The sequence below is a fragment of the Bufo bufo genome, chromosome 1, assembly GCF_905171765.1.
Source record: "Bufo bufo chromosome 1, aBufBuf1.1, whole genome shotgun sequence".
NCBI lineage: Eukaryota > Metazoa > Chordata > Amphibia > Anura > Bufonidae > Bufo > Bufo bufo.
This window is the reverse complement of record NC_053389.1, coordinates 217,811,563-217,827,946: the sequence shown is the minus strand read 5'-3', so window position 1 is coordinate 217,827,946 and position 16,384 is coordinate 217,811,563. Positions and strand designations below refer to the sequence as shown.

Genomic DNA, 16,384 nt, shown 5'->3' with positions numbered 1-16,384 from the left:
TAGGATATATAATATAACATAACATAAAATGCAGTTCAATAGTGTAAAACAGCATAAGTGTTAACAATGGCATAAATCACAAAGCAAGTTAACCCTTCAAAGTGAAATAGGTAGGGAGTTGATGGCTTTGCATAGTAGGAATTGGGGCAAATGTCCACAAACGACCATACTCTAAAGTACCCTTGCTCCAGGGTACTACAGACACACTAGTCAATAGTAGGGTCTGATAGCCTTTTAATAGGGCAGTGGGGAAGCCCCTTTAGGCCTTTTTGTGGCAAGACCCAGTTTTCCGTCCTGTTTTTTTTTGCGTTCCGTATACGGAACCATTAACTTCAATGGATCCGCAAAACAAACAGAAGGTACTCCGTATGCCTTCTGTTTCCATATTTCCGTTCCGTTCAAAGATAGAACATGTCCTATTATTGTCTGCATAACGGACAAGGATAGTACTGTTCGATCAGGGGCCAGCTGTTCCGCAAAAAACAGAATGCACATGGACATCATCGGTATTTTTTGTGGATCCGCAAAATACTGAAAAAGCCATATGGTAGTGTGCAAGAGGCCTTAAGGTGCATTTAGATGCTGGGAAAGAAGTGTTCCTTCCTGACAATCGACTGCTTGTAAGTGAAAGTAAAGTGCTGCATTTACACTCAGCGATCACCTCCACAGTATGAGGATGAGGGATCGCTGCTGCTATTGCTCGTCCCCATACAAAAGCATTGTTCCTGGGCAGGAGGGTGCTGTTTGGACGATCCTGGGAAACTATGATTGAGGTGTCCACACCTCAAATCATTTCCCCTGATGAATGAGCATTTTTGCTCGCTCATCAGGTGATCTGCAGCACCTTTAGAAGGGCAGATTATCAAGAATGAGCATTCGTAGGAACAGTCATTCCCAATAATCAGCCCGACCATCGGGCCGTGTAAATCAAGCTTTAGACATAACTGCATGCTGAGTTGTACATTTCTATCAGTTTTTTTTGTCAATGAGTGTATTACAGTGGCACTTTGTAGGCACAAACCAATGGAAAAAGGGGGAGTATGAACATAAAAATTCATGATCCAGACTCAACAGGAGCAGTACTATTCATGTAGTATTCCTCCTAATAGCACTCCAAGAAGGTGACAGATTCCCTTTAAATATAGATTAAAAAAAAAAAAAGTTTCCTTAAAGATTAGACATGTTTTAGTTTTATGGCTTATTCATATTCAATATATTTTTCATGTCCAAAAACCAAATTTAGCGAATAATCTTGAGAATTGTATTGTAGGTGGAACAAATGGGAGTTATCTGTTTATGGACACTGATAGGGTGTATTACATCTCATCTGTCAATGCCTAATAGCTGTTTACATAACAAGAATCATGTGACCATGGGAATAGATTGGGTTTGGAGTAATTGTTACTTTGCATATAGATAGGCAATCATTAGAGTGGAAGTGGAATTCGATCCAGATTTCAGGATAAATTTCATTAGTCGCGAAGCTGAATTTCCTCGTGCTTTGTGGTAACGAATTTACCTGAAATAGTGTAAAAAAAAAAAAATCATACTTATCTCCTCCATTTGCTCGCGACGGGCCGGCCATCGGCATCTTGATTGAAGATCTCGGCCGAAATCCCGTAACACCGGCCAGCGTGACAAAGTCAGATCTTCAAGCAAGATGGCAGTGGATGGCCAGTCACAAGCAAATGGAGGTGGTAAGTGTGATTAAATTTTTCTTTCTGTTAATTTTACACTGTTTGTACTCTCAGATGCCACGATCATGTATGATCACGGCATCTGATGGGTACAATTATGGGGAGCTGCGCTATTGCAGCTCACTTTCATTGCACCCGCTACTTACAAAAAAATGTGCTTCCTGACGAAGTAATTTGTCACTAAGCGAATTTTTTTGTAAAATCTAATTTTCCAAAATTTCGCTTATTTCTAGCAGTCATGTACAGTATGAGGATAGGGTAGAAGCAGTCAGATGACATGACGTGAAAGGAAGAGGAGCGATTAGACATCTGGAAGCAACCACTACTGGTGGACTTTTTGGCCTTTATCGCTGGCGTCTCAAGATGCTGATAGCACAGGGAGAAAATATCTAAAGTTATAGGTTAAGGTGTAACTTTACCCATGTGAGAAAATTTTATAATAAAATGCTGGTTCTGAGTCAGGGCAGTAGAATGCTCAGCTGATTAGGTCACGATGAGAACGGAAAATGTAAAAATATCACAAAAAGATTTTGAGAAGAAATTTCGAAATGTGAGGTATGAGGAAGTGTGTCTAATCTAGTATATGTTGGGGGTCATTTATTATCGTGGTCTGAGCCTGTTTTTGTCCAATTTTACCTTGTTTGGACCGACTACTTGTTTTAGCCACATTTACTAATGATGCTATGCCTGTTTTGGAGTTAGACTTGTTAGACAGTTTCATGGTGAGGGTTTGGCTAGTTGTGTGTTTTGTGTGCCTATTTATGTAGGTGCGCTTTTTGGAAGTATGACATAAAATGAGTCTTATTTTTACTCCACTCCAGGAAAGACATAGAGTACTTTCACACTAGCGTTTTTCTTTTCCGGCACTAAGTTCCGTCAAGAGGGCTCAATGCCGGAAAAGAACTGATCAGGTATATCCCCATGCATTCTGAATGGAGAGTAAACTGTTCAGGATGCATCAGGATGTCTTCAGTTCAGTCATTTTGACTGATCAGGCAAAAGATAAAACCGCAGCATGCTATGGTTTTATCTCCGGCCAAAAAAAGGAAGACTTGCCTGAATGCCTTGCATGCACAGACCGAAAAAAGGGTGAAAAAAATAAATGCCGGATCTGTTTTGCCGGATGACACCGGAAAGACGGATACGGCATTTCAATGCATTTTTCTGACTGATTGGGCATTTTTAAGACTGAGCAGGATCCTGATCAGTCTTACAAATGCCATCAGTTGGCATACATTTTGCCGGATCCGACAGGCAGTTTCGTTGACGGAACTGCTTGCCGGATCACTCTGCCGCAAGTGTGAAAGTAGCCTTAGGGGGTCATTTATCAAACTGGTGTAAAGTAGAACTGCCTTAGTTGCACATAGCAAAAAATCTGATTCCTCCTTTCATTTTCCAAACGAGCTATCCAAAATGAAAGGTAGAATCAGATAGGTTGCTATGGGCAACTAAGCCAGTTCTACTATACACCAGTTTGATAAATGACCCCATTGGTTATGTTTGTCTGCTTTGTGTGGGGCTGCGCAACAATTTTATTTAAAAAGTTGCATTGTCTGGTAGATGTGCGTCTTTTCACAAATATAAAACGTGTATATAGCTGCGACTTTTTGCCACACTTTTGCACTTTATTTGAGCCGACCAATGAGTAGTCTAATTGTACACTATCCACCGTCGCCCTGACAAACACAAAGACACCTCGCCTAACTCATCACCTGCTGTGCGACTCCTTATAAATACTATGCAAAATACTGACAGGCTAATCCACTATGCCGGTCTAATAACACTCTAAAAAACTGACGCGCATGAGAAATGACCTCCATTGTGTTTTATTTTAATACGTTCTATTTTATTACGATATAGATATTTCTAATGGGTGGCTATATATTGGTTCTGTTTGCATATGCTACTAATGCCCCGGAAGAAGCCGCGGTGCGGTGAAACCTCGGTCGGGCAGAGATAGTATGAGATGTTTTTATGTGATAAGTACAAATGCTTTTAACTCCTAGTATAATAAAACCTTCAATGTTATCCTTGAATCGAGTGTTCTGCACTATGGGTCTCCTCTATTCTCATAGCACTAACACTGCAAGAAAAACGGACTGCATGGCTCCAGCCGCCAGAGAATACCAACTACACTAGGCAACTGTATGGATTAGCACAGGAGAACTGGTTATCTACTTGCTGCTAAGCTGCCAATCATCTCGTTGCAGATTGTGGAGTGGCAACTCTCAGGACTATGAGATGCTGTGTTTTTCCTCTAATGTGAATTGAGAGTCACTGAAAATTGTATTTCTTCTCACTATCTAGAGTAAGGTAGTTGCTACTGGTTTATTTTTCTGTAGGGGGCATAGTTTAACCCTATGGACTGAGACTCTGTAGCCCAAGTTGCTAATAAGAAGATGCAGCCCATACCATCCAACCAATAAGAAGATGCTTCCTCATCTTTCCAACCAATAAGACGAAGCAGAATTACAGTTAGGTCCATAAATATTGGGACATCAACACAATTCTAACATTTTTGGCTCTGTACACCACAATGGATTTGAAATGAAACGAACAAGATGTGCTTTAACTGAAGACTGTCAGCTTTAATTTGAGGGTATTTACATCCAAATCAGGTGAACGGTGTAGGAATTACAACAGTTTGCATATGTGCCTCCCACTTGTTAAGGAACCTAAAGTAATAGGACAAAATAATAATCATAAATCAAACTTTCACTTATTAATACTTTGCAATTAGTCTGGAACACATAGACATCACCAGACGCTGGGTTTCATCCCTGGTGATGCTCTGTCAGGCCTCTACTGCAACTGTCTTCATTTCCTGCTTGTTCTTGGGGCGTTTTCCCTTCAGTTTTGTCTTCAGCAAGTGAAATGCATGCTCAATCGGATTCAGGTCCGGTGATTGACTTGGCCATTGCATAACATTCCACTTCTTTCCCTTAAAAAACTCTTTGGTTGTTTTTGCAGTATGCTTTGGGTCATTGTCCATCTGCACTGTGAAACACCACCCAATGAGTTCTGAAGCATTTGGCTGAATATGAGCAGATAATATTGCCCGAAACACTTCAGAATTCATCCTGCTGCTTTTGTCAGCAGTCACATTTTCAATAAACACTAGAGAACCAGTTCCATTGGCAGCCATACATGCCTACGCCATGACACTACCACCACCATCAGTGGCGTAGGGATCGCCATAGCAACCATAGCAGTGGCTATGGGGCCCTACGCCACTAGGGGGGGCCCGTCCGACCGCATTCAAATTTTTTTTTTTTTTATTAAGGGCTCTTTCACACTTGCGTTCTTGTCTTCCGGCATAGAGTTCCGTCTAAATTTGACACTTCTACTGTTATAGCTGGCTAAGTGTACATCTATACACATGACAGCTGCCCCAACACACCCAGCACTGCTATATCTCTATATGACAGCTATCCCAGCACACTGAGCTCTGCTATATCTCTATATATGAGCAGCTATGTGTATAGATGTACACTTAGCCAGCTATAACAGTAGAAGTCTCATAATTTTTCAGTCAGCAGCAAGGCAGCTGTTATGGTCTTGAGGGTAGGTGCTCTGCCTCTGATACAGAAGGTCGTGGGTTCGAATCCCAGCAGAAACCTTTTCTGAAATACAAGCAGTGACTCCATATATGGACATACAGGGCGGGACACAATACAGGGAGGGACACAGGAAGAGGCTGCATCGCATCGCTGACATGGAGGTAAGTAGAAGTGTTTATTTTTTTTTTTTTTAATACCCGACTGTTACTGCCATGGGGGGAGCGGGGGGGGGGGGGCACTTGATACTGGCACATGGGGGGAGGGGGGTTGGCACCTGACCTGATACTGGCACCTGGGGGGGGGGGGGTTTGGCACCTGATACTGGCACATGGGGGGGAGAGAGAGGCACCTGATACTGTGGATGGCACTGTTCAGGGGAGGGGGATCTGTGTATGGCACTATTTAGGGGAGTGTGGACGGCACTGTGGATGGCACTATTTAGGGGAGGGGGGATCTGTGGATGGCACTATTTAGGGGAGAGGGATCTGTGGATGGCACTATTTAGGGGAGAGGGATCTGTGGATGGCACTATTTAGGGGAGAGGGATCTGTGGATGGCACTATTTAGGGGAGGGGGGATCTGTTGATGGCACTATTTAGGGGAGGGGGGGATCTGTGGATGGCACTATTTAGGGGAGGGGGGATCTGTTGATGGCACTATTTAGGGGAGGGGGATCTGTGTATGGCACTATTTAGGGGAGGGGGATCTGTGGATGGCACCATTTAGGGGAGAGGGATCTGTGGATGGCACTATTTAGGGGAGAGGGATCTGTGTATGGCACTATTTAGGGGAGGGGGATCTGTGGATGGCACTATTTAGGGGAGGGGTGATCTGTTGATGGCACTATTTAGGGGAGGGGGATCTGTGTATGGCACTATTTAGGGGAGGGGGAACTGTGGATGGCACTATTTAGGGGAGGGGGGATCTGTGGATGGCACTATTTAGGGGAGGGGGATCTGTGGATGGCACTATTTAGGGGAGGGGGGATCTGTGGATGGCACTATTTAGGGGAGGGGGGATCTGTGGATGGCACTATTTAGGGGAGGGGGATCTGTGTATGGCACTATTTAGGGGAGGGGGATCTGTTGATGGCACTATTTAGGGAGGGGGATCTGTGGATGGCACTATTTAGGGGAGGGGGGATCTGTGGATGGCACTATTTAGGGGAGGGGGATCTGTGTATGGCACTATTTAGGGGAGGGGGATCTGTGGATGGCACCATTTAGGGGAGAGGGATCTGTGGATGGCACTATTTAGGGGAGGGGGATCTGTGGATGGCACTATTTAGGGGAGGGGTGATCTGTTGATGGCACTATTTAGGGGAGGGGGATCTGTGTATGGCACTATTTAGGGGAGGGGGAACTGTGGATTGCACTATTTAGGGGAGGGGGGATCTGTGGATGGCACTATTTAGGGGAGGGGGATCTGTGGATGGCACTATTTAGGGGAGGGGGGATCTGTGGATGGCACTATTTAGGGGAGGGGGATCTGTTGATGGCACTATTTAGGGGAGGGGGATCTGTGGATGGCACTATTTAGGGGAGGGGGATCTGTGGATGGCACAGAGGGGGGGGGGGGGCCCATAATTTTTTTTTGCTATGGGGCCCATGCATTTCTAGCTACGCCCCTGACCACCATGCTTCACTGATGAGGTGGTATGCTTAGAATCATGAGCAGTTCCTTTCCTTCTCCATACTCTTCTCTTCCCATCACTCTGGTACAAGTTGATCTTGGTCTCATCTGTCCATAGGATGCTGTTCCAGAACTGTGAAGGCTTTTTTAGATGTCGTTTGGCAAACTCTAATCTGGCCTTCCTGTTTTTGAGGCTCACCAATGGTTTACATCTTGTGGTTAACCCTCTGTATTCTGGTGAAGTCTTCTCTTGATTGTTGACTTTGACACACATACACCTACCTCCTGGAGAGTGTTCTTGATCTGGCCAACTGTTGTGAAGGGTGTTTTCTTCACCAGGGAAAGAATTCTTCGGTCATCCACCACAGTTGTTTTCTGTGGTCTTCCGGGTCTTTTGGTGTTGCTGAGCTCACCGATGCGTTCCTTCTTTTTAAGAATGTTCCAAACAGTTGTTTTGGCCATGCCTAATGTTTTTGCTATCTCGCTGATGGGTTTGTTGTGTTTTTTTTTCCAGCCTAATAATGGCTTGCTTCACTGATAGTGACAGCTCTTTGGATCTCATCTTGAGAGTTGACAGCAACAGATTCCAAATGCTAATAGCACACTTGAAATGAACTCTGGACCTCTTATCTGCTCATTGTAATTGGGATAATGAGGGAATAACACACACCTGGCCATGGAACAGCTGAGAAACGAATTGTCCCATTACTTTTGGTCCCTTAACAAGTGGGAGGCACATATGCAAACTGTTGTAATTCCTACACCATTCACATGATTTGGATGTAAATACCCTCAAATTAAAGCTGACAGTCTGCAGTTAAAGCACATTTTGTTAGTTTCATTTCAAATCCATTGTGGTGGTGTATAGAGCCAGAAATGTTAGAATTGTGTAGATGTCCCAATATTTATGGACATGACTGTATGTATTTGACTAATAGGAGGACACAGACTCAACTGTTTTATGCATCCATCCAACCAATAAGACACAACCTCATCCATCCAACCAATAATACAACCTCATCCATCCGGCTATGCAGTTATTGCCTGAAGTAGGCAATAGGGGCATCTGTCAGCAGATTTGTAGCTATCAAACTGGCTGGTCTGTTACATGTGCACTTGGCAGCTAAATCCATTTGTGTTCGTTCCATGTTCATATGTGCCCACATTGCTTAAAAAATTGATTTTAATATATGCAAATTAGCCTGTGGGAATAATGTGGGCTCCGCTCTCTCTGGAACTGCCGTGCTGACAGCACTTTCATTAACAGGGAAAAGCAGTGAAAACCTCCTCACGTCTCACCATGCAAAAGTGGAGAGGACGTGGCAGTTGCAAAGAAAGCTGAGCCTCTAGATCAAGCATCCTCAAACTGCGGCCCTCCAGCTGTTGCAAAACTACAACTCCCAGCATGCCCGAACAGCCTACAGGTATCAGCCTACAGCAGGGCATTGTGGGAGTTGTAGTTTTACAACAGCTGGAGGGCCGCAGTTTGAGGATGCCTGCTCTAGATGTAATGGCAATGCCCCCATTGCTCCTACAGGCTCAAGTGCATATATTAAAACATCATTTTTCTCTGAAATGCAGGCACATATGAACATGGGACCAACACAGGTGCCTTCAGCTGCCAAGTGCACATGTAACGGGTCAGCCGGTGTCATAGGTACAAATCTGCTGACAGATGCCCTTTAAGCCATTCACACTACTCAGCCATTTTTCCTTTTCCCAGATCTTGATTTTTTCTTCTATTGTCCCAAATGGTTCTGTTATAGGGAGTATGCCAGTCAATGGTTTCTCCATTTTTGTTCATTTACATGTGTGTCAGTGAGTGGTGTGGCTGCTGCTTTCCACCTCTGCCTGTAATATCTGATATCTGGACGTTCCCTTGTGTTATATTGATGGTAGAAATGTTTGTCTCTTGCAGCCAGTTCTCTTGCAACAACGCTTGGTGTGTTTGTAAATGCCGGAAGGATGTGCTGCATTCATTACCGTCATGTCGGGGGACAGGTCTCCAGCTGGATAGATCGTGCTAAGGAATATAATGGTGGTCGTTACAGCGAGTCCCATGTGGAAAATGCTAAGGTGCTGCTAAGGCTCCTCCCACTTTTTGTATTGCAGGTTCTGTACAGAATATGTACTGCTCAGGTGAGTGACATGGAAATGAGGGTTAAGAATAAAGGAGGCAGAAATAGATGTCTATGTCCCCAACTGTACCTCCATATGCCTCCTGCTACATTCGATGTGGCTACAGCCTTAGGCTACATTTGCACGACTGTATAGGTTTTGCGGTCCACAAAACACTGATCCGCAAAAAAATACGGATGACGTCCTTTTGGCATCCATTGTTACAAAACAGACAAGAATAGGACATGCTCTATATTTTTGTGGGGCTAAGGAACGGACTTACGGATGCGGACGGTGTGCTGTCCGCATTTTTTGCAGACCCATTGAAATGAATCCAATCCGTAAAAAAATGGAACAGACACGGAAACAAAATACGTTCGTGTGCATGTAGCCTTATGGGGAGATTTATCAAAAGTAGTGTAAAGAAAAAACAGACTTAATTGCCCATAGCAACCAATTAGATTCCACCTTTCATTTTTCAGAACCTCCTTTGGAAAATGAAAAAATCAAGCTGATTGGTTGCTATGGGCAACTAAGTCAGTTTTCCTTTACACCAGTTTTGATAAATCTCCCCCTTAGTGCCCACTACACCATTAGCTATAGGGTTTGATTTTGTCTACTCCCTGTCTTAACCCAAGGCTATAGACCACAAACTTTCCTAGGAGCCTGCAGTAATCATAATCTAACATTATGGCCATTGGCCACCAAAGCTACTCAGTTTTATGTCTTCTTGCTCAGGCTTCATCTGGATATTTTATTCAGTCTATGAACTCTAATCTAAGTCTCAACGGGTTCCTGCTGCCCATCGCTGCCATGAAAGTCATAAGTATAATCCCAGTCATTCTTCTGGCCCCTTGTCTGGGGAGAGTCCATTCCTTCCTGTTCTCCAAACGAGGTTACAAGCAGCTACCCTGCATGGCCATAGGTGAGTCTCATCACGAATGGTCTTCTGGCTAGGAAAAGTGTCCTCTGATGACATGATAACAGCACTGATATCAATATAATAACACATAAGATTTACAGAATTTTACTCAGCAACCTCAATAAACAAAATCATAATCCACCATAAAGTCTGTGGGTCCCAGGTTTCATGGAGATTACAGTTCTTAAGATTCCTGGAGGAAGAATTATGTTCCATGTCCATGAAAATGGTAATAGTGGGGGTTTGGGCTGGACCTGGTTTGTATACATCTAATACAGTTCCTGCTCCTTCTTCTGATATCTCTGCAGTGTCACACAACTTCATCAATTTATAGATCTATAGATCAGCCCCTTAAAGCTGGAACAGTCACTTGGAGTACTTGGAGTCACAGGGGTGCAAAACATATATCTCTCTTCCTTTTTCTGTATTTCTCTGAATCTCTGTTCTTTTCAAGATGCCGCATTTCAAGTACCCAGCTACAGGGTATAGCTACTTAGCAGATGTCTCTAAAGTATGCCAGGGTTTCTATTCTCCCAAGCAAAGTTCTATGGAGTCTAGAAACTGTATGCAGGCTATCTCCACAGACTTTTTAACACACATCTCCTCTAAATGGCTGGTACACTTCATAGAAATCTCAATTGCTTCCTCAGAGCCTGGTGTAAGGCTTTGACTCAAGCTGGCTGAATAATTTCTGCTTTCTTCTCTCACTGCTTTCTTTCACTACACTCAACTGCATACTTAGGGCAGCCCTCTCAGTAACTAAGGCCAGCTTACCCCTTTTAGGGCCTATAGAAAGGTAATTCATCATGTCATATTTCACACATTTTTAACTGTTAGTAGTGGGCTATCAGTACACAGCACATGTCTGCAAAATGGTTGTTCGCCAGATCATTGCTTGTACAGTCGTGGCCAAAAGTTTTGAGAATGACACAAATATTAGTTTTCACAAAGTTTGCTGCTAAACTGCTTTTAGATCTTTGTTTCAGTTGTTTCTGTGATGTAGTGAAATATAATTACACGCACTTCATACGTTTCAAAGGCTTTTATAGACAATTACATGACATTTATGCAAAGAGTCAGTATTTGCAGTGTTGGCCCTTCTTTTTCAGGACCTCTGCAATTCCACTGGGCATGCTCTCAATCAACTTCTGGGCCAATTCCTGACTGATAGCAACCCATTCTTTCATAATCACTTCTTGGAGTTTCTCAGAATTAGTGGGTTTTTGTTTGTCCACCCGCCTCTTGAGGATTGACCACAAGTTCTCAATGGGATTAAGATCTGGGGAGTTTCCAGGCCATGGACCCAAAATGTCAACGTTTTTGTCCCCGAGCCACTAAGTTATCACTTTTGACTTATGGCACGGTGCTCCATCGTGCTGGAAAATGCATTGTTCTTCACCAAACTGTTGTTGGATTGTTGGAAGAAGTTGCTATTGGAGGGTGTTTTGGTACCATTCTTTATTCATGACTGTGTTTTTGGGCAAAATTGTGAGTGAGCCCACTCCCTTGGATGAGAAGCAACCCCACACATGAATGGTCTCAGGATGCTTTACTGTTAGCATGACACAGGACTGATGGTAGCGCCCACCTTTTCTTCTCTGGACAAGCCTTTTTCCTGATGCCCCAAACAATCGGAAAGAGGCTTCATCAGAGAATATGACTTTGCCCCAGTCCTCAGTAGTCCATTCACCAAACTTTCTGCAGAAGATCAATCTGTCCCGGATGTTTTTTTTGGAGAGAAGTGGCTTCTTTGCTGCCCTTCTTGACACTAGGCCATCTTCCAAAAGTCTTCGCCTCACTGTGCGTGCAGATGCGCTCACACCTGCCTGCTGCCATTCCTGAGCAAGCTCTGCACTGGTGGCACTCCGATCCCGCAGCTGAATCCTCTTTAGGAGACGATCCTGGCGCTTGCTGGACTTTCTTGGACGCCCTGAAGCCTTCTTAACAAGAATTGAACCTCTTTCCTTGAAGTTCTTGATGATCCTACAAATTGTTGATTGAGGTGCAATCTTAGTAGCCACAATATCCTTGCCTGTGAAGCCATTTTTAGGCAACGCAATGATGGCTGCACGCGTTTCTTTGCAGGTCACCATGGTTAACAATGGAAGAACAATGATATCAAGCATCACCCTCCTTTTAACATGTCAAGTCTGCCATTTTAACCCAATCAGCCTGACATAATGATCTCCAGCCTTGTGCTCGTCAACATTTTCACCTGAGTTAACAAGACGATTACTGAAATGATCTCAGCAGGTCCTTTAATGACAGCAATGAAATGCAGTGGAAAGGTTTTTTTGGGATTAAGTTAATTTTCATGGCAAAGAAGGACTATGCAATTCATCTGATCCCTCTTCATAACATTCTGGAGTATATGCAAATTGCTATTATAAAAACTTAAGCAGCAACTTTTCCAATTTCCAATATTTATGTAATTCTCAAAACTTTTGGCCACGACTGTACAACTGCTGTTCAACCATCACCACACTTCTATCTAAAGTGTATAGCCACCGCTAGTCTTTGTTTCAACATCTAAAGAGGAATGGACCATGGTCAATGTAAGGTGGTCAGATCTGTGTCTTCCATGTTTCTTCTTCTTATCTATTATACAGCACTATTAATTCCAGGGTACAGTACATAAAAAAAAGTTTTAGCTACATATTATGAGAAAAAAATAATTCTGTAATCAGAGATGAACAGCTGGACATGTAGGAAGGGCCGAATGCCCTAGCTCAATCTGACGCCTAAAGGGAAAAAAGTATTATGGGATAGTGGGGGGATGGTGTCATAGATTCTGATTAAACATGACCACTTTGTCCTACTTCAGAGTAATCCCATGGTCTGCTGTTGGCAATAAGGGAATCAAAGTGTCCTCTATAAGTAAGCTAGTGTCTCTTCTTGTTCCTCCTCAGGGTCTTGGTAATCAGGAAGCATTATCCATTTGTGATTTTTCTGCAGTTTGTGGTCACGTTGCTGCTGCGCTGTCCCTGCTAATTGCTGGTATCTATGAAATTCATCGCAAGTGGTTCCCTCTGGTGGAACAGACCCTATCAGGAAAGATTTTGTTAGTGTCTTCCATGTCCTGCCTCCACCTGGCTCCACAATATATTTTCCTAGGAATGGCAGAAGTTATGGTGGCTCCTGCTTGTAAGTCTAAGATAAAATAATTGGACACCCTGCACTATTAATAAGTATCAGCCAATGTTTTATCCAGGTTAAGGCCTCATGCACACGACCAATTTTGTATCCATGTCCGATCAGCATTTTTTGCGGCTTGCATAAAGACCCATTCATTTCTATGGGTTTTGAAAAAAAAACATAAAAAAAACGGACAGCATCTGTCTGCATCTTGTGTTTCCATTCTGCAAATTAAACATATCCTATTCTTGGCCATATTGCGGAGAGTAATAGTCATTTCTAGTAAAGGGTGCATTCACACAACTGTATTTTCCATCTGCATCCAATCCACATGTTTTGCAGATCGGTTGTGGACCTATTGATTTCAATGGGGCCGTAAAAGATGCAGACAGCACACCACGTGCTGTCTGCACCCCTATGTCTGTTCCGTGCCTCAGCAAAAAAACAACAACAACAGAATATGTCATATTCTTGTCCATTTTGCAGACAAGAATAGGCATTTTTAATCCACAAAATGCAGAATGTACTCGGCCGGTATCCGTGTTTTGCGGATTCCCAATTTGCGGACCACAGAATGGATATGGTTGTGTAAATGTCCCCTAATGAGAGTGAAAAAAATGCAGATTGCAAAGAAAAGGTGTCTGTGTTCTGCAGATCCATAGTTTGTGGACTGCAAAAAGCTTACGGTCCTGTGCATGATGCCTAAGCCTGTGACTACCCCTACACCTTCCTTTTCAAGATCAACACACTTCTTTCCTTATATACTCTATATTTCAGGGGATTCTGCTTCTTCCAACAAGAAACACAGTTCTTCTACTGCAGACTCCTGAATAATGTGAAAGTTTTTATCTACTGTATCAATACTCAGCCACAGTCTACACAACTGTTTGACCTCCACTTTTCCGCACAAGAATGACTTGTGAGAGGCCAGATACAGAAGCAGGGTTCTGCCAGCTGCACAGAATAATAAAAACAGGCTTTGTCACTAATACAAACTGCACCCATTTTTAAGCAGATCTTTAGACCTGATGAGGCTGGTGTACTTATGTTGAAAATCAAATGTCAGAATTGTTGTCTCTCCTTGTGACCTCTCACTAGTCACTCTTGTGCAGATTTGTGGAGATCAGGTGGCATGTGGTTTTAGGTTGAACAGTGATGACTACATTCTTTCATGTTCCTCAGAAGTCTGCTGATTAGTCTTCCTATTCCTTGGTTGCCACAGATCAGATGTTTCTTTGAGGAAGGAGGTACCATGCAAGGGGGGGGGGGGGACCACAGAAATGGAACAAAAGAAGCCACAGAAAGGAAAGAGGAGGAGCCACATGGGGGGGGGGACGACGACACAGAAAGACAAAGTCACATATAGGAAGGAAAAGGCCACACATAGTATCAAAGCAGAAAAGCAGGAAAGGAAAACAAGTAGTTAGAATTAAGGAGGATGAGCCACATAGAGGAAGGGACAGAGCACACATAGGAGATAGTCATAAGTCTGCATGTACTGTTTTTGCAGCAGCACTGAAATCTGAAATGTCTGCATGTAATATTTATAGGTAAGCAGCTCCCTTATGTTTAGTCCAGGAAGTTGTGTGGGGTCATTAGGGGTGCGTCTCCCTGCTGATATCATAAAGCAGTGATCTGGTACTGACAGAGGTGAAATTTCTCCCAGACCTCAGAAGTTCTGGCTCCTCAGTTATACCATGTCTCCTTGTGGGTGGGGCAGCAGAGCTGATGATGTAATTGATGAATATGGAATGCACAGGGATCACTGATGGTGCTCCCTCTTCTCTCCACAGGTTCTTTTATCACATTCTGCCTGGCTCCACGCAGTATCAGGGGTGTTTGTATGGCAGTTATGACTGTGTTTCAGGCACTTGGCTGCTTTATTGGAGCTTTACTGATTAAAATTGTGTTTTCAGCATCAGAAGGTTTGTATAGAGATCTGAACTGTATATGTATAATGTATTGTGTGTGTGATCAAGGTGTCTAATCTAAACCATACCCCACCTCACCTCCTTCGCTGCTGTATAATGTTACATATCTGGATAGTGGTGATATCTCCTATATCATATAACTCACATCCGAGGACCGGTGATGTCACAGCTGTATAATATAATATATCTATAGTGTGGTGATATCACCTCCTACATTGAACTTTTTTTATCCTCAGGGGACTGGTTTCCAGACATCTTGTCAAGTGGTCACTTAGAGCACTTCTTCTTCTTCTTGGCCTCTGCAATGCTCTTGAATTCTTTGGCTTTCTGGCAAATATCTTACAGGTAACCACTGGACCTTGAGTGTTTCAGTATTTCTAGACTTTGCCCCATCTTATCATCCAACTTTACAACCTAATTATCCAATAAAGCTGGCATCATCACCTGTGACTGATTCCCAATCTCTGCTCTAATAACCCAGAACTAAAGTCCTTTACATCCAGATGTAGCAGGAAGGGTCCATAAGAAAATCAGCTTGGGTTTTGGAGTCAGCAGTTCCCACAGTGTATAATCAGTCCAGGAGGCCACATCTATACATGAGTCATGGTGTCTGCCTTTATACAGAGCCTTGGGGGCCTCATCTATCCATGAGTGCAGAGGATGCTTTTATTTATGAGCACAGGGGCCACATCTATACATTACCCAGGGACCACATCTATACATGAGACCTAGGGGCCACATATGTATGTTAGCCAAGGTGACTGCATTTATCCTGAAACTGGTACTTTTTCATGTAATTTTTCTGTGACAGGTACTGGGACCTAGATGATCACAATGACCAAGGATTTAGACCAAGTCTTCTGGAGGAGAAGCTGCTGCTCCATGAGAAGTCACTCAAGTTCTATGAGACTTTTCTGGCCTGGCCAGCAACACTTGGCCCATTAGAGACAACATTATAGCCCTCACCAGCAACAATAACTGTGGTGCTTAACATGTTGGGGCACTGTTGAGACCTCTTGGGATGGACACGTCCTCTGTGAGATTCTGGAGTCATTTGGTGTTGCATCTATGAAGATTATATTGAAATTTTTTTCATAGGGAGGCATCTAATCTATGATCTACATGGCAAGCTGGTGATACAGGTTTTGAGGCTGCAGTGCCTACTGAAGGAGACAAGCCACAGAGCCTCTGCAATGTATATGTGTCAGTAATTCTAAGGATGGGCCCCCGTCGGACAAGGTGGAGCTGTGATTAAGGGGTCATACTGGTAAGAAGGAGAGGTTGGCTTGGATGCTTTGTCTAATAGTCAAATTGTGTTGGTAACATGTTGCACCCAAAAATAATAAGATACAGTAGGTCAACTCACGTTAGAGTGGATCAAAAAAGTTA

General features: G+C 43.4%; 1 protein-coding gene across 1 annotated transcript in view; it reads left to right on the top strand.

Moving 5' to 3' along the window:
* The window catches only part of SLC15A5 (solute carrier family 15 member 5), a 30,705-nt gene extending 14,751 nt beyond the window's left edge, over positions 1-15,954 (top strand). Inside the window, 6 exon segments of the mRNA XM_040431395.1 lie at positions 8,812-9,028; positions 9,746-9,932; positions 12,885-13,073; positions 14,858-14,989; positions 15,232-15,340; positions 15,807-15,954. Coding sequence (XP_040287329.1) covers positions 8,812-9,028; positions 9,746-9,932; positions 12,885-13,073; positions 14,858-14,989; positions 15,232-15,340; positions 15,807-15,954 — 982 coding nt within the window.
* Positions 15,955-16,384: the final 430 nt, after the last annotated feature.